Source organism: Bombina bombina, chromosome 3, assembly GCF_027579735.1.
Source record: "Bombina bombina isolate aBomBom1 chromosome 3, aBomBom1.pri, whole genome shotgun sequence".
NCBI lineage: Eukaryota > Metazoa > Chordata > Amphibia > Anura > Bombinatoridae > Bombina > Bombina bombina.
Genome location: NC_069501.1, coordinates 147,089,997 through 147,110,546, shown reverse-complemented (window position 1 = coordinate 147,110,546; position 20,550 = coordinate 147,089,997). Strand labels below are relative to the sequence as shown.

The 20,550-nt window shown below is 33.0% G+C and overlaps 1 protein-coding gene across 1 annotated transcript in view; it reads right to left on the bottom strand.

The window, feature by feature from the left end:
- TMPRSS15 (transmembrane serine protease 15) overlaps positions 1–20,550 on the bottom strand; it is an 839,864-nt gene that overhangs the window by 191,921 nt on the left and 627,393 nt on the right. Inside the window, exon 23 of the mRNA XM_053705190.1 lies at positions 5,626–5,721. Within this exon, the coding sequence (XP_053561165.1) occupies positions 5,626–5,721 (96 nt within the window). The remainder of the gene's footprint in view (positions 1–5,625; positions 5,722–20,550) is intronic.

Below are 20,550 nucleotides of genomic sequence, written 5' to 3'. Positions count from 1 at the left end.
AGATGACATCGCCCGGATAGAAGACTTCTTCAGCGCCTCTTGGAAGATGACATCGCCCGGATGGAAGACTTCTTCAGCGCCGACTGGAGGATCACTTCATCGGATGGAAGATTTCTTCAGCGCCCCTTGGATGATGACTTCTGCCGCTCCGGATCTCCTCTTCGGTTCCATCGCTGCTCGGCTGAGTGAAGACGACTAAAGGTAGGATGATCTTCAGGGGATTAGTGTTAGGTTATTTTAAAGGGGGTTTGGGTTAGATTTGGGGTATGTGGGTGGTGAGTTTTAATGTTGGGGGGGTTGTATTTTTCTTTTACAGGCAAAAGAGCAGTTTTCTTTGGGGCATGCCCCCACAAAAGGCCCTTTTAAGGGCTGGTAAGGTAAAAGAGCTTTGAACTTTTTTAATTTAGAATAGGGTAGGGCATTTTTTTATTTTGGGGGGCTTTGTTATTTTATTAGGGGGCTTAGATTAGGTGTAAGTATCTTAAAATTGTTGTAATATTTTTAAAATGTTTGTAACTTATTTTTTTTATTTTTTGTAACAGCTTTTTTTTGTACTTTAGTTAGTTTATGTAATTGTATTTAATTGTAGTTATTTGTAGTTAATTTATTTAATTTGTTTAATGATAGTGTAGTGTTAGGTTTAATTGTAACTTAGGTTAGGATTTATTTTACAGGTAATTTTGTATTTCTTTTAGCTAGGTAGTTATTAAATAGTTAATAACTATTTAATAACTATTCTAACTAGCTAAAATAAATACAAAGTTACCTGTAAAATAAATATAAATCCTACGATATCTACAATGTAATTATTAATTACATTGTAGCTATCCTAGGGTTTATTTTACAGGTAAGTATTTAGTTTTAAATAGGAATAATTTATTAAAGTATAGTGTAGTGTTAGGTGTAATTGTAACTTAGGTTAGTTTTTATTTTACAGGTTAATTTCTCTTTATTTTAGCTAGGTAAGCTATTAAATAGTTAATAACTATTTAATAGCTATTGTACCTAGTTAAAATAAATTGAAATTTGCCTGTAAAATAAAAATAAATTCTAAAATAGCTACAATATAATTATTATTTATATTGTAGCTATATTAGGGTTTATTTTAAAGGTAAGTATTTAGTTTTAAATAGGATTAATTTAGTTCATAATAGAAATATTATTTAGATTTATTTAATTAATATTTAAGTTAGGGGGTGTTAGGGTTAGTGTTAGACTTAGGTTTAGGGGTTAATAATTTTATTTCAGTGGCGGCGGTGTAGTGGGAGGCAGGATAGGGGTTAATAAATTTATTATAGGTGGCGACGGTGTAGAGGGGCAGGATAGGGGTTAATAAATTTAATATAGGTTGTGGCGGGGTCAGGGAGCGGCGGTTTAGGGGTTAAACTATTTATTTAGTTGCGGCGAGGTGCGGGATCAGCAGGATAGGGGTTAATAACTTTATTATTGAGGGCGACTGTATAGGGGCGGCAGGATAGGGGTTACTAGGTATAATGTAGGTGGCAGCGGTGTCCGGGAGCGGCGGTTTAGGGGTTAATACATTTATAAGAGTTGCGGCGGGGTCTAGGAGCGGCGGTTTAGGGGTTAATACATTTATTCTCACAGTCAGCTGCTCATCGCCCCGTACTTGGTGTGCAGCTTTTTGACAGCTTTTTTGATAACTTAGGCGAATTTTTGCAGGTCCGCGGCGGCGATGTGAGGCGAGCTTAGGCGGGCGTATTGGGCCGGCGAAGGCAGGAAAAGTAGACACGTTGATAACTACCCCCCTAAGAATGTAATCTTGGCTCCAATAATCAAAAACTTGCCTGCATGGAGAGAAATCTCACACAATCTTTGATTTTTTTTTTTATACCTTTTATTTTTGTCTGTATCTCTCATTCAAATCTAGAACCTATCTTAGTGAGATAAAAAGCTCTCAAGCTAAAATTTACCTTTCTAAAATTCTTTGAGGGACTTTATAGTAGAGATAAGCCTTCTTAGATAATCTCCCCAGACCAGAGAGCTTTGTAAACAAAGGTTAACTTTACAAAGTTTATTATTTCTAAATTTTATAAAGTATCTTTCTTTAAAATCAGGAAATATGGTTTAAAAAGTTTTAGTTTTGCTTTTTTTTTTTTATTATTTAAAGTATAGAAATATATATATAAATATATATTTAAATTGAAAAGAACAGAACTTCTATTTGAAGGACATTGGAATGATAAATATTCATAACTACCTTTTTCTTTAGTGTTGTAGGACTAATGCAGTGTCAGGTTAGCATGCAAGTTAAGTTGTTGTTTTTTTAAGTCTATAGGGAGAAGTTAACGAGGTTGTGATATCTGAAAATCCTGAAGTTAGCAAGCATCAGGTTTTGCTCACGCACAATTTACTTTCAACTTGTAATACATGTGCTTTCCCACCCGTGTTAAAAGTATACTTCCAGCGGTGTTTGCGTGCAAGTGATTGCACTGAACAGCATCACTTGTATTCTAGCCCTGTATGTGTTAAAAATAAAAAACAAACTCAGTTTTTTTGAATAATAGAACAGAAGATTTTACATTTAGGAGGCAGCATGCTTGAAAGCTCAAACAATTACAAGTAGTGGATGACTACAAAATTATCTTTTTTTTTTTTTTTTTTAAACCGAATAACCTTTTTTGTGCCCAATACTTACTAGGTTGAAAGATTATCAGTCTATCTATCTATCTATCTATCTATCTATCTATCTATCTATGTATCTATCTATCATCTATCAATCATCTACCTACCTATCTATCATTCTATCTTTCTATCTATCTATCTATCTATCTATCTATCTATCTATCTATCTATCATCTATCTATCATTTTGCCTGTTTAGATTTCTAACTATCTAGATAGAAATATTTATTTTGTTTAACATATGTATTTTATTTAAAGTCTGTGCATCATACTGAGGAAATTTATAAAAACAGGTTTTGCAAATTTGCTGTTTTTATAAGATAACACATTTAAACAAAATCATTTAATATATTACTTTTTTAGGTTGATGGCCTTATATTATGTTCTGTTTTAACCCCTCTGCTATTGTAAAAACTATTAAATTGATCAGTATTGATTCAGACCTGAGGAAAAAAGGGAAATTTGACAGATTGTCTTTTAGTGTGGAATGATAGTCCAATAAAATAAGAATCACTGCATACTGCAATACAGCTGGTTTTTTTGCATCTGAATTACCAGGCTAACATTACAATTCACAAACCACTATATATAAAGAGAATTATAAAGTAAAAGATAAAAAGTATATTAAATGAGAATATAAAACCCAGAAAAAAAGAGGAAGAAATAAGATCTAGTGGCATCTATGGAACAGAATTAAAAGAATAACTAGTATGTTGAAATGTCTGATTGAAGAGCTAAATCTTGCTGATTGAGGTGTTTAAATACAATGATTTTCTGCCTTTTTTATCACTGGGTGAAAAATCTTCAGCTTTTTGGGTAACGCCTGCTAATTATGGGTCATTAAGGATGTTAAATATCATACATTGTTGACACTCATGGTTTAAAATATTTGACTTATTCTCATCACTTTTAATATTTAATGTATGATAATTATGGTATTACAATGCATGTCCTGTTATAGTCAGATATATAGATATTATTAATAAATACCATAGATAACAATATTTTAGAAGCTATTGCTGCATGAGGTTTGTTTGTTTTAATCCTTTAACTGTAATTACTTTAAAGCCTATGTATCCTTCAGAGTTTTATGTGCTCGCCATATGTCACCATGAGTGCTGCACTACCTCCTTTCCACCACCTTTATTCCATACTGAGTGTACGCCAGCAGCTGTTGGGGTCTGATTTGCTGACTGTCACCTGTGCAGCAGCAATTTCCGGCACTCTTCCACCCTTTCTTACCATGGACGGGATGAAACCTCTGTGAGATTGACTGTATTGCAAATTTGGTGTATGAGGACTGACAGAGTAGCTGTTTAATCTACATTTCTCCAAGATACACCACTAAAGTAAGATTGTGACAATGACCTATTAATCTCTAGGTACTTGATTTGTCAAGCAGAAGACGCAGCTTAAGAGCCCTTGCAGTTCAGGCTCAGTCATGCAAGCTAAGAAGCAGTTGTCAGATTTAGAACCTCTTTGTAACCTCAAACATGGTGGAGTTTACTCATCCTAGAAAAAATCTAGGATGATCCGCAGCGGGATTTTGTCAGATCAGCTGTACCATCAATTGCCGCCCGGTGTTGGATCCCAGGCTCCTGGCTGCCACAAGAGCTTATTTAAGGCACAAGTTACTGTTGTTTTTAGTAAGTGCAATTACTTGTTTGTGCACTTTTTATTGTAATAAATAAGCTTAAGTCAAAGCCGCGCTTTGTTCTTTTTGTTTATGCATTAAATCATCCTAGAATGATTTGTCCAAGGTGATTGACACAACTGGTTTCGCGAAAACAAGGTATGAAGCTGAACATGTTATTGCTGATGGAATGCTAAACGAGGGCCCCAGATGCTGCTTCCTTTGCCAAATGTGAGTTCCCAGCTAAGGAACCTTGTGCCCGTAGCTATATAAATGTATCCCATATGTCTGTCTCTCTAAATTATTTAGAGACTAATTTTGTAAACACATACATTTCTTGTGTGAAATATTGTTAATTGGATAAGAATAATGTGCCTGCTTGTGCAATATATATCTATGACTGATTAAAATTATATGAGAGAACAATAGCAACGAGTTACATCTCATTAAAGGGACACTGAACCCAAATTTTTTCCTTTGTCATTGAGATAGAGCATGCAATTTTAAGCAACTTTCTAATATACTCCTATTATCAATTTTTCCTTGTTCTCTTGCTATCTTCATTTGAAAAAGAAAGTCCAGAACCTTGTACAGCACTTGTTTATTGGTGGATTAATTTATCCACCAATCAGCAATAACAACCCAGGTTGTTCACCAAAATGGGCCGGCATCTAAACTTATATTCTTGCTTTTCAAATAAAGATACCAAGAGAATGAAGAACATTTGCTAATAGGAGCAAATTAGAAAGTTGCTTAAAATTGCATGCTCTATCTTCAAACACATTGTCATTCTGTCAGTCAAAAATACATAGAGCTTCTGCAGCATCACATTCACAAGAAGTGGTAAAAATAATTGCAGTTTTCATGAATTTGGACCTATATGTTATCGTTTTCAACCTCTTGCATGAACAAAAGGTTTGAAACAGACTGGAAAGCAAAGTGTTGCATCCAAGAGCAGAGCTCCCAACTGTTATGTATTTTATGAGATTGCTACAGATTGTGAGCTCAGTCTCCTTTAAACAGAAATTCCAAACACTGTCTCACATCATCTAGCTGTGGCCTTCTGACTATGCTGTTGCTCATCCCCACTCCACGCATATTCTGCCTTCCAACCACTCCCTTTTCTGAGCCTCATGGTCCTGACAAGTTAGATGTAAATATTGTAAGGTATATAAGATGTTAAATAAATATAATGCAGCATAATAATATAATCCAAGAAGAGTTTCTTGGAAAAAATATCATGAAAAAGGAGTAAAAATGTGTTATATTTTGTACCATTCTGTAATTGCTCAAACAGGAAAATGTTATCTAAGATTCCATATATTCTTCTTATACATTTATTGCACCTACCTTGGAAGGAGAATAAGGCTACCATTTTCTGCTGGTATTAATTTGACAAATGGCCCATTCCCATCTGATAAAACAGTTGACGTTGTATTCACATTCCTGAAAAAAGCAAAACAATTGCTAAAGGTTTCATCATAATACATCCATACATACATATGTTAAACAGATATAAATACTTAATTCGCTTTACTGTGCCATTTCCATAGAAAAAGCAAAATGCAGTTTAAGCAGAAATAAAATATGTTACATGTTTTTTTTCTGCTCAATTTTTTTTTTATACCTATGCCATAATAATTCTAGAATAGGAACTTTATATTGCCATATTATTTACTATATATAAAGGCATTTACTTCAACACCATATAATTGTATCCAAATATATTTACACAGACATTTACATGATCAAGGGTTATGATATGTATTTGTGCATTCTAATTGCTTAGTATCTACATGTTATATCAATATATATTCAGTATTTTCATATAGCTGGTACAGGCATCGGGAATTTCATATTGGAATACAAAACTGGGATTACTTGTTATTATAGTTTACAGGAATTGAAACACAATTGCTAGGTCGATTCTCAAGTTTTAAGGTTGTACAAAGTGATACTTATCATTTATTTCACTTTAAAGCTCTTGCATAAATATGCAGAAACAGTAGAAGTAAGAGGCCATATAATAATTCATATGCTTAGAAGTGTCCACACAGTCTGCAAAAAACTATGGGCAAGATTGCAAGTGGTGCGGTATGGCTATACTGCTTGAAAAATGGCCTTTGAGTGCGGAATAGTCAGCTACTTAGTATTACAAGTTGTGCACAGTGCGGTACAGCTATACCACTATCGTTATAGCCTATACCGCAACAATCCATTCCGCAATAAAAAACCAGTAGTTATAGATTTTGCAAAACAATATTGTTTCACAAAACAAATAAAAAATATGTTACAAAGTACACTAATACCCATACACTTCCTATTAACCCCTATACTGCCACCCCCACATTGCAAATACTAAAATAAACCTATTAACCCCAAATCAGCCTTCTATCAACTTCACGACTACGGAAATTAAAGTATTAACCCCTAATCATCCATCCCCCTGCATCAACCTAAACCGCTACCCCCCTACATCGCGACAAACTAAATTAAACTATTAACCCCTAAACCTAATACCCCCTAACTTTAAATTAAACATACAATATAACTCAATTAAAATAAATAAAAACTTACCTGTAAAATAAAAAAAATCTAAGCTTAAACTATAACAAAACCTTTACTATTTAAAAAAATAAAAGATACCATAAATAAAAAACCTAAATTACAAAATTTAAAAATCCTAACACTACGAAAATTAAACAAAACCTAACAGTACAAAAAATAACAAACTATATAATTACACAAAATAACAGAATCTGACATTAAAGAAAATAACAAACAAAATTATCCAAAATAAAAAATATATTCCTAATCTAATAGCCCATTTAAGATAAAAAAGCCACCCCAAAATAACAAAAAACCCTAATCTATAAATTAACTACCAATAGCCCTTAAAAGGGCCTTTTGTAGGCCATTGCCCTATAAATACCAGCTCTTTTATCCAAAAAACTATGAATTCCCCCCTAACATTACAATCCCCCTACCCCCCAAAACAAAAAGTCATAACTAAAAAAAAACAACTAATCTACCCATTGCCCTGAAAAAGATATTTGTATGGGCATTACCCTTAAAAGGGCATTCAGCTCTTTTACAGATCAATTAAAATAAAAACCCCTAATCTAAAAAAAGCTCACCCCAATTTTTTAAAAAAAACTCTAACCACTAATACTAACCACTATTGGTGGATTTGAAAATTTCAGTCAATAGGAATGCAAGGATACCCCTATACAAAAAGGTAACTTCTATTCAAGCTTCAGTGTGTGGTGCACAATTGCACAAAGAGGACCTCCGTGTCAGATGGATGACTGCTCCACCTCCGCTCCGCCAGGATGAATATTGAAGATGGTTCAGCGCTGGATAAATATGGAGTGCCACTCTTCAGGAATGTTGAGTACCGATGTTGAGGTTAGTGATAGGTATATTTTAAAATTTTTGGGGTGGCTTTTTTTTATAGATTAGGATTTTTATTTTAATGGGCTGTAAAAAAGCTGAATGCCCCTTTAAAGGCAATGCCTATACAAATGCCCTTTTCATGGCAATGGGTAGATTAGGTTTTTGTTGTTGTTAGGATTTTTTCTTTTGGGGGTTGGGGTTGTAATTTTAGGGGGGCATTGAAGTTTTTTGGGTAAAAGAGCTGGTATCTTTAGGGCAATGCTCCACAAAAGGCCCTTTTAAGGGCTATTGGTATTTTATTTATAGAATGGGGTGTTTTATTATTTTGGGGTTATTTTTTATTTTAAATGGGGTATTAGATTAGGAATATCTTTTTTTATTTTAGATAATTTTGTTTGTTATTTTCTGCAATGTTAGATTATTTTATTTTGTGTAATTTAGAGTTTGTTATTATTTGTAATGTTAGGTTGTTGTTTTTTTCATAGTGTAAGGATTTTGAAATTTTTGTAATTTAGGCTTTTTATTTTTGGTATCTTTTATTTTTTAAAAATAATAATGTTAGGTTTTGCTTAAGCTTAGTTTTTTTATTTCACAGGTAAGTTTTTATTTATTTTAAGGTAGTTATATTGTAACTTTAATTTAAAGTTACGGCATGTTAGGTTTAGGGGTTAATAGTTTAATTTATTTTTTCGCCATGTGGGGGGAGGGTTATGGGGTTAATAGGTTGATTAGGTGTTAGCGATGCGGGGGATAGAGGATTAGGGGTTAATAGGTTTATTTAGGAAGTTGTGATGTGGGGGGGGTTGCGGTTAAAGCATTAATAACTTTATTTAATGTTGGCCATGTAGGGGGCTGAAGACTTAGGGGTTATTAGACTAGAGGCTTATGTTAGGGTGTTAGGTTTTTACAAACCTTTCTTTTCTCCATAGACTTCAATTGGGAATGCACAAATGTGATCGCCATTTCGTAATCGCAGGTGTTAGGTTTTTTTTTCCAAAAAAATTTCTCCATTGATTTCTATGAGGGAATACGTGTATGAGCATGCCAACTCTGAACTTGGTTTGTGTGCGGTATGCGGCTTACAGCACCATACCGCCTGAGAAAATAATGTTTTAGGGTGACTTGTAATTCCGCCGGTATCGAAATATTGTATGGTCCCATTGCACGTGGTGTGTACGCTACAGCTATACAGCACAACTTGTAATCTCGGTCTATAAGCACTATAGAGGAGTAGACTTTACTAACTACTTTCACTAATGCTATCTCTATTATTTAATTTTATGACTTTTTAATAACTAAGCACTATTTTTTATTAATTCTTAGATTTTCTCTGTGCACTATAGAAATACTAAATTTCAAATAGCATAAAAGTAAAACAATCTCTGAAATACACATACAAAGGTGGCACTAGGAGTTACTATCGTGATACACTAATTTGAATAGAAAACTGATGCAAATAGAGGGCATGGACAGAAACACATAAACATAGCTGTATCCATATCAGAAAGGGTTGACTTTGAAGGACCTAAAGCTGGAATGCAAAAATGTTCTAATGCTTTATTTCACTTCTGAAGTCTGCATCTTCAAGGACTATGCTGAAAGTAATATTTAGACAAAATCTATGGGATCCATTTTATCATATTCTGGACTATCTGCCCAGCCTTGTGGTAAGGGAGCAGCATCTGCAGCCTGCTTTTGCCAGTTCATCAATCTGTATTATATTTATACATTTATATATAAATTTAAATCACATAAATTTTACTTCAGTATAAGGTAAATTAATTTACATATTCCCTCTTTTAAATAGGAATAATAGAACTTTTTCTTTGGGACCAAAGAATAATTTGTTGGATTATAGATTTTGTTTGACACATCCAGCTTGTGCACAAATATAGTACATTACATTACATTGTTCTAAATTATAAAACCATTATTGTTGTATTTAAAAAAAATATATAGTTTATTTTTCTAATTGCAACTAAACATATGTAAAAATGAATTGAAGAATCAATAGCAAAACCATAATTCACATAAATTACAATCAAAACCAAGAGCTTATTTCTATACCATTTATTGTATTTCCATTCCAAGACTATGCACACATTTTACTTCCTTTTATTTGATCTAAAATAAATGCATGTGTAAAAATAACTTTTTTTTCAATATGCTAATGTATTTACTTAATTATCTTTTCAATATTTTTTCTAGGGACTAGATAAGAACATGTGGTTATTTAGAGACACATATATGGTTTGAGTACTCAGGACTCACTAACAGACTATATTTTCAGGATTTCTAAACCAGGATACAGGTACTCTGTACTATTAGTAGGTCGTGAAGACTGAGAGTGGGGAACCTTGGGGTTTAGAATGATGGTGGAACAGAGTTCTCATTACTGTAGAATGCACTCCAGTTTCTCCAGGGGCATTGGGGAAAAAATACATTTACAAAAAAAATTGGCAAAATGGAAAATATGTTATTAGAAATTAAGTTTTAACAGTAGTGTACCGTACAATATATGCTGCGTGTCTGTGTGCATATATAATATGTATTTGTATTGTGACAGAGTTTAAGGGATTGTTTACAATGGAATCTATTTTCCCCCACAAATTTTACAAAATTCTTGGTGGGATTAAAAATGTGTTATTAATTGTGTTTCATGGGCCAGTAATCCACTTTATAGTTTGCATGTGGCAGAGAATTGCAGGTGAGGAATCCAGTTCAGGTTTTCCCTTTAAGCTAAGGTTTTCTGACCTGTAGGTAATTAATCACAATTAGCTCTCATTAAATAGTGTGTGCTGGGGCTGCTAGTTAGAACCTGTACAGTGGGGCCGATTTATCAAAGCTTCAATCTCGGTGCATTCGCTGGAGTCAATACGCTCACCTGACATCGCTGCCGCAAATCCACATACAATGCTCTTATTTATTAAAAAATCTGTCAAAGACACGCACGTCAAGTAGGGAGCGATGAGCCATCAATGTGGCGGATATTTATTTATCATTACAGTCCATGAACAAGCACAGTTCTCTAAAACTAATCTTTTTATTTTTCATCTGTTAATGTCCAATAAATAGCTAGATTTATACCTGAACAAACAATAGCTCAATGTTTTATTTATTTGTTATACAAAAAATCTGATACATGATATTATCACATAAATTAATGTGTATTTCTATTTCTAGAAATTATGATATGACTATCTCATGTTTTTTCTTTTTTTTTTAAATTATTATTAATGCTAGAATTTGTACATATATCTTTGCACATACTTGTGTGTATATATATATATATATATATATATATATATATATATATATATATTTATATATATATATATATATAAAATATGTGTGTGTGTTATGTTAGAAATCTTTTCCAAACATATTTACATGTCACTAATTTTATTTTGTTCTAAACAATGTTGTCTTTCATATCTCTGTGTTTATTTATATCACTATATATAATTATTATTCTGAGCAAGAATAATATGCAAATATAACATGTAATCAGGGTATGTATTTATTTGCAATCAATGGATATTTTAAGAGCTGGGCCAGTTTTCTCTCTGCACCTGTGTAACCCTTCCTGATTGCAGTCTAGTTTTTAACACCACCTCTACACCGTTGTTATAAAATGGCTGGCCTATAAGATGACATTTCTTAATGAAAGTGAAATTCAGTAAAGAGGTGATTTTAATTTCTGCTATATCTGATTCATGACAGTTTAATGTTAGGTGGACTATCCTTTTGAGCTATCATTTTAAGATTATATTAATTCATACATTAATCAATTTTTAAAATTATTGTCAAAAATATTACACTGTGTGTCCTAATGTCATCATCAATGTTTAACTTTAATACTAATTTCACATATACATACTTTCAAAGTAAAATACAAAAAGTATAATACAAAGTATAATACACAATGTAACAAATGTAACAAGTTCTGATGAGTGATCAATGACACAAGTATCGAGCAATATGATTAGTTAGTGATAGTATATAATGTATATTTAAATCAGATTGGCTGATGACATAAATCATGTGATTATGCATTTCTCAATCAAAAGTGATAGAAAATGTCACTAGTTTGTGGGTTGTTTAGGAGTTCGAGTATTGCATCTAATTTGATGCGAAATGCAGTGGGAATTGTATTACATTCTTTCAACATAGTGAAATTAAACTGATCAAAACAAGGAAGTTAGCTATAGTATGTAATGTATTTATTTCAATTTTATCCCTATATCTACTAGTCCTGCTTCCAGACAGACATTACCTGTCATTAATACTACTTTTGAAATGAATCTGTCACTTCAAATTACATGTGAATATAATATTATTATTTAACATATTATTTAGATACTGAACATGCGTCTTTGTTGTCACTCAGGTAGATTACAAGTTATGGGTGCAACGGGTGCGAAACGAATGCAACAAAAGTTGCGTTATTTCAATCTCCATTGCGCTGCCATTACAAGTTCTGAAACAGTCACCTTGTTCGTGTGATATGGTTTCATTGAGCTCCATACCGCACATAATGCAAGCGCTGTTTTGACGTGCTTATGCGCGCTTTCCCCATAGACATCAATGGGGAGAGCGGGTTAGAAAAAAACCTAACATCTGCGATCGCAAAATAAAAAGCTTCATAATGCCGCCCCCTTCGATGTCTATGGGGAAAAAAAAGTTACATTTAAACCTAACACCCTAACATAAACCCTACGTGTAAACACCCCTAATCTGCCATCTCCGACATCGCTGACACCTACATAATGTTATTAACCCCTAACCTGCCTGATATTGCCACCACTGAAATAGATCTATTAACCCCTAATCTGCCGCTCCTGACATCGCTGCCACTATACTAAATGTATTAATCGCTATTCCCTGCACCCCAACATCACTTACACTATAATAAAGATAATAACCCCTATTCCACTGCTGCCTGACATCGCCGCCACTAAATAAAGCTATTTACCCCTAAACCTCTGGCCTCCCACATCACTACCACTAAATAAACCTATTAAACCCTAAACCGCCAGCCTCCAACATCGCAACATCCTCAATTAAACTATTAACCCCTAAACCTAACTCTAAACTTAACCCTAACCCTAAACCTAACCCTAACACCCCTAACTTTAACATAATTAAAATAGAGATAAATTAAAGTTACAATTATTAACTAAATAATACCTATTTAAAATGAAATACATACTTACCTGTGAAAAAAACCTAAGCTAGCTACAATATAACTAATAGTTATAAAAAACCTCTCTATACAGATATATATATATATATATATATATATATATGACACTATATTACGGTATTTGAGTCTTATCTATACACTTTTACATTGAAATTAAAGTTACCAATACAGTATTGACTTTGCTAATTGCAAAACTTATGATGCTGTGTTAAGTTTAATTTTGCATTTTCCTTGCTAGGTAATAAACAAGCTGCTTTCGTGTTTATCTATAGTTTACAGTTTACCTGACTGATCCTAGACCCTATATTCTATATGGAGTTTAATTGGATTTACTTGTAGTTACCTATTTACCTATGTATAGACCATGGAACTTTATTCCCCTGTTATTTATTTGTTTTGTTTTCCGTCGTTGTAACCCTTTATCGATGTGTTGACCTACATTTAGGGGTATTAACTATGATTTTAAATTATGTATCTTTCTATAAGAAAAAGTCTTGACAAAGGTCCCTGTGAGGACCGAGACATTGACTGAACCTTTATTGATGAAATACAAACAAAATTAATAATTAGTAAGTCCTGTGAGTGCCTCTGATTTCTTTGAAGTTTCTGAAATTATATTGGCTATTCAAATCAGCCAATAGAATTTCAGTAGCTCTAATTGGTAGTTAGTTTAATTTTAGTTTAATAGTTATATTAGTTTAATTGTTAGTTTAAACTTAGTTTAATAACTTTAGTATAGTGGGGGAGATGTGGGCGGATGGCAGATTAGGGGTTAATGATATTTAAATAGTGTTTGCAATGCGGGAGGGCGGCGATTTAGGGGTTAATGACTTTATTATAGTGGTGACAATGTCGGGGAGCGGCGGAATATGGGTTAATAAATTTTATTAGTGACGGCGATGTCAGGAGTGGCAGATTAGGGGTTAATAAGTTTAATATAGTGTTTTGCGATGCCGAAGGCCCTCAGTTAAGGGGTTAATAGGTAGTTTATGGGTGTGAGTGTACTTTGTAACATTTTAGTTATGAGTTTTATGTAACAGTTTTGTTGCGTAAAACTCATAACTACTGCTCTCTGATGGTGGTACGGATCTTGACGTTATAGTGTGTAACGCAAGCTTTTTAGCCTAACCGCAAAACTCTTAATGGCTGGGCTATGGAAGTCGCATGAAAAAATTTAATTTTTACGAGTGCGGGACTGAAGTTGTGTTACAGGCTAAAAGTCTTGCGGTACAGCTATACCGACAAGACTCGTAATGGCTGCATTGCGGTTTTACAATTGTAAACAACTTTCTAATTTACATAATTATGTAATAAGCTTCATTCTCTTGCCGCATCTAACATAACCTTTCTGGAGTTTTCAGACTCCCATTAATTTCTGTGGCATTCGCGGCCTCAAGTGTGGCGGTTTGAGCGATAGGTACGCTGCGGCGGAAAAGACGCGTGCGTACCTGTTGAATGTTTGATAAATTGGGAAGAGGTTGAAATAGAGTCGAATGTGAATTCTAAACATCTGGAATGACGCAAGCATCGATCTGCGCCAATTTGAGATTGCGGGAGTGTACATTACGTCACACATTTCAACATTTAACAATGTTGATGCTTTGTTAATTACGGCAGATTCAATTTGGGTTGAATATAACGCGAGATTCAAGCGGATTCAATTGTATTATCGGTTGAAGCTTTGATAAATTGGCCCCAGTATATAAGCTGGAGCTGAACTGATGTCTAGTTGTTCTAGGCCTGTAATTTTGAAATCTGTTTGTAATTTTGCAGTTATGTAGAAAAGCCACACAATTATAGTCAAGCCTGCTTTATTTTGTTTGGTAAGCGTTATTATGCAAGCATTTATTTTGTTTATGTTAAAATTGTATTCCTGCAAATTGTCTATGATGAAACAGGCCAATTCTTTTAAACATAATCCCGCATGTGTAGAATATCTTTCTGCTGTGAAAACTGTGCACTAAAGCTGTTCCAGGACAAAATCCCAAGGAGAGGGGTATTTTTGTCACAGTATAAACAATTCAGCAAAATGTAATATTTTCATTAAGTACGTTAAATATTGAATAAATGTTTTATTCAATGAACAGAACAAATTGAGCCAGAAACAAACCCATTAAAAAAAAAGTTATACAATTCACACTGAAGACCCAACTTCATGGTCAACATTCACTCAATTCTTTAAAAAAAGAGCTGAACCTGGAAGTTTGAGTGAGAGGCGAGCTGTCTCCCAGTAAAAAGTAAAAACTTTCTCTGCAATCGAGAGATTCCCATGAGAGAGTAAATGTGATAGGGAGCACGCATCACTACTAACGATATTTTTTAAGCTAAAACAAATCAAATTAAAGTGTTTAGTATACCTTTACTTGCTAATGCATAATATCTTTTTCAACAAGTCGAATAAGTATATTACATATTTTGAGAGATAATTGCCAGCTTGTGTTTGGTGAGATAAAACTGTGAGACCTGTAGACTTTAAATATACAGAATACAATATAACCTGTGAGAATGCTCCTTTGAAGCCCATTGGCCAAAGCTACCATAATCATTTTACTACTAACTTCTTGATCATTAGTAGATATGCTCTGTAGAATGATGGTGGATGAAATTGTCAATACTGCTCTCAATTTATTTCTGGGTTCAGTTAAAAAACTGCTATATTCAGTGTTAAGTTACAGGAAAAGTAGTAGAAATAGAAAACGAAAGTACATTTTAAACTGTTTTTTTGTTTATAAATAAATATATATATATATATATATATATATATATATATATATACACAGTATATATTTTTACTGGACATAATATTTTATTAGGAATTAAAATTTCAGTTCATTGTCCTCCTAAATACCTTATGATAAACTATGAGCATAAATGAAATCATCTGATTAAGAATAAGATCATCACCACAAACTACGGAAATCTCACAAAAGCATATTAAACTTAGAAACAACTTTTTTAACACCAATAAAGCATCATATAATGCATGTTCTCTGTGGGTGTGGGTGTAAATATGTGTGTGTAAATGTGTGTGCAAATATGTGTGTGTATGTATGTTTGTGTGTAAATATGTGCATGTATGTGTGAGTATGTGTGTGTAAAAATATGTGTGAGTAAGTGTGTGTGCGTAAATATGTGTGTGTGTATATGCGTGTGTGTGTATGTGTGTTTATGGGTGTGTATGTGTGCTTGTGTATGTGTGTATATGCGTGTGTGTGTGTTTATGTGTGTTTGGGTGTGTATGTGTTTTTGTATGTGTCTGTGTGTGTGTGTGTATATGCATGTGCGTGTATGTGTGTTTATGTGTGTTTGGGTGTGTATGTGTGTGTATGTGTGTGTGTGTATGTGTGTTTATGTGTGTTTGGGTGTGTATGTGTTTTTGTATGTGTCTGTGTGTGTGTGTGTATATGCATGTGCGTGTATGTGTGTTTATGTGTGTTTGGGTGTGTATGTGTGTGTATGTGTGTGTGTGTATGTGTGTTTATGTGTGTTTGGGTGTGTATGTGTGTGTGTGTGTGTAAAAATGTGTGTTTTCAGCATACTTTAACTGACTTTCACTTCCAGTTTCATAGTCATTTATTTTTCTGTCAGTGCAATAAGTGCATTGGGTATTTGGAGACAAACTCTTTTAGCTTTTATTTGGTGAGATACAACTGCTATACCTGCAGGCATAACAATATTTTAAGTGCTGAGAAAAAACTCCAGACAAGCCCAAGGAACTCCACTGTTCAGCTTGTCAGCTTGCTTGTTAAGGCAACAAGGCAAATTTCACAAAAGAAAAATAAAGTATGTTTTGAATGTTTTACTTTTTGGTACATTTATTTTTAGTACTGTATACATTTCTTTTTTTTTGGTTTGCACTACTTTACATAATACTTTTATTGTGTAATTTAAAGGGATATAAACCCACAAAAATGATCTTGTGATTCAGATAGAACATACAATTTTAAACAACTTTCCAATGTTCTTCTATTATCAAATTTTCTTTGTTTTCTTGTTACATTTTGTTGAAAAGCAGAAAGGTAAGTTGAGGAGTGTGCACGTTTCTGCATCACAACAATATTGCAATATAGCAGGAGCACTAGATGGCAGCACTATTTACTGTTTTGTTGTGCACCAGACATGTGCACACTACCTGTCTAGATATCTCTTCAACAAAGAATAAAATGAGAACAAAGCAAAATTTGGAAATAGTAATACGTTTGTTTATAAACGTATTCTCTACCTGAATCATGAAAAAAAATTGGTGACACTGGTTTCATGTCCCTTTAAATTTTTATTTTGTTATGTAATTCTTATACAAATTTGAATACATACTATTAATATGAATTTAAATGTGTATTTTCACAACTTAATTATGACGATTGAAAATGCTTTTCAAACTGTTTATTGATCACTATACTGTAAAGTACGCATTTCACCTTTGCATACAAAAATGTATGGTACATCCCTTTAGAGAAATACTTAGCTTTCAAAGTAAAATTTTCCTTTAGAGAATTCTTGTTAAAGAATCCCATTTGTGTGGAGAGCTTTAGAGAATTGGGCCCTTAAATGTATTTAGAAACATTCAAAAAGAGCCCATCGTCTCATAAATTATTCCAGCATGAAGGACACATTTGAATGAAAAATTTGTTCATGAACTTATAAAATGTCAAAATCATCTTAGGGTCAACTTTCATGCTTTGCTTAATATGGGCTAGATTACAAGTGGCATTCTAACTGTTGCCCACAAGCAAAAAGGGGTTCATCGCAGCTCTTTATACGTGTTGGAAGTAGCACGCATATTGCAGATTGTTCGCTTGAGTGCAATTGAATATATAAATATATATAAATTTTTATTGATATTTTTATATATATATATATATATATATATATATATATATATATATATACTGTATATCTATCTATTTTTATATATATATATATATATATATATATATATATTTATAGAAACAGTCCATATAGAATGGCGCACACCAACCATCAACAACCGCCTGGTGCACTGCTAGATAAACATTGAGTAACTCATGTGTGTATCCAGGATTAGCAACTTCCTCACTACACAAGCAGGCAACACAGGCACAAGTTCTGCTTAAAAAGTTTTTATTACCAAGAACAATATTTTATTAATTTTGTTTGTATTTCATCAATAAAAGTTCAGTCAACGTCTCGGTCCTCACAGGGACCTTTGTCAAGACTTTTTCTAATAGAAAGATACATAATTTAAAATCATAGTTAATACCCCTAAATGTAGGTCAACACATCGATAAAGGGTTACAACGACGGAAAGCAAAACAAATAAATAACAGGGGAATAAAGTTCCATGGTCTATACATAGGTGAATAGGTAACTACAAGTAAATCCAATTAAACTCCATATAGAATATAGGGTCTAGGATCAGTCAGGTAAACTGTAAACTATAGATAAACACGAAAGCAGCTTCTTTATTACCTAGTAAGGAAAATGCAAAATTCAACTTAACACAGCGTCATAAGTTTTGCAATTAACAAAGTCAATACTGTATTGGTAACATTGATTTAAATATAAAAGTGTATAGATAAGAAGACTCAAATACTGTAATATAGTGTCATATATATATATCTGTATAGAGAGGTTTTTTATAACTATTAGTTATATTGTAGCTAGCTTAGGTTTTTTTCATAGGTAAGTATGTATTTTATTTTAAATAGGTATTATTTAGTTAATAATTGTAACTTTAATTTAGCTCTATTTTAATTGTGTTAAAGTTAGGGGGTGTTAGGGTTAGGGTTAAGTTTAGGGTTAGGTTTAGGGGTTAATAGTTTAATTTTGGATGTTGCAATGTTGGGGGCTGGCAGTTTAGGGGTTAATAGGTTTATATAGTGGTAGTGATGTGGGAGGCCAGAGGTTTAAAAATCTACCTCTTGCTCCCTACAGTATGCCCTGTTAACATGTACTACTCTTACAGTTTACCGTATTCTCCAGCATTAGTTTTCTACCAGCATGGGGTTACTATATTTAACTAACTTATTTATTCTGTCTAAATAATACGCCTAGCATAATGTTAAAATTTGGATCTATGGGTTCTTATGTTGTGTTTTATGACCGGAAATTACACACAATATGTAATTTCTTAAACACCCAGCTTTAACATATTTTTTCAACTTTTCTCTGACACATTAACCAAGGGCTACGCTGTGAACACTAATACTCTGTGGAAATCCACATAATGGGTGACACACATATATATATAAATATATATATATATATATATATATATATATGAAAAAGTATAGAAAAAGACAGGCGCACAGAGGCACACTTTGTGTAATACGTTCACAATCAGTGTATAGATAGCAGTGGGGGGAAAAATCCGCGCTCACCTGGTGTACCCTCAAGTAGTGAGGTACTTTAAATTCGCTTCTGTAGGTATACTCTGTTTCTTTGCACCCTTCCTATCTGTCCACGCTTCTTCAGTGGTTGATACGTCTCCAGCAGGTCGCTGTAGTCTGTTGCCGGTATATATATTTGGTTGGCGCACCCTTATGTGCTAGTAGACGCCAGCTGATAGATTGAGGTGTATCAGCTCACCTATTCCCAGCGAAATTGGAAATTGAGAGTTCCAATTTTGCTGGGAATAGGTGAGCTGATACACCTCAATCTATCAGCTGGCGTCTACTAGCACATAAGGGTGCGCCAACCAAATGTATAAAATTGTATATTGTATTGTCTTTATTCTTACTAGTGGATGAGAATACATATTGGGACCAGCAGATTGTATATATACTTTAAACGCTGATTCATTTTGTTTTTATATATATATATATATATATATATATATATATATATATATATATATATATATATATATATATATATATGTTAGGTGCCAGATGTATATACAGCAGGATACAGTGTTTGAGGAAATGAGTGTATATTTCCACACTACTTTTTCAATATTTGTCATCTTTGTACATAGACATGCTTTCTCTATACAGATGTATATGACACTATATTACAATATTTGAGTCTTCTTATCTATACACATTTACATTGAAATTAATGTTACCAATACAGTATTGACTTTGCTAATTGCAAAACTTATGACGCTGTGTTAAGTTGAATTTTCCATTTTCCTTACTAGGTAATAAAGAAGCTGCTTTCATGTTTATCTATAGTTTACAGTTTACCTGACTGATCCTAGACCCTATATTCTATATGGAGTTTAATTGGATTTACTTGTAGTTACCTATTTTCCTATGTATAGACTATGGAACTGTATTCCCCTGTTATTTATTTGTTTTGTTTTCCGTCGTTGTAACCCTTTATCGATGTGTTGACCTACATTTAGGGGTATTAACTATGATTTTAAATTATGTATCTTTCTATTAGAAAAAGTCTTGACAAAGGTCCCTGTGAGGACTGAAACATTGACTGAACCTTTATTGATGAAATACAAACAAAATTATTAAAATTATTAAAAAATATTAAGTCCTGTGAGTGCCTGTTCTTTCTTTGAAGTATATATATATATATATATATATATATATATATATATATATATATATATATATATATATATATATATATATATATATATACAGGGAGTGCAGAATTATTAGGAAAGTTGTATTTTTTGAGGATTAATTTTATTATTGAACAACAACCATGTTCTCAATGAACCCAAAAAACTCATT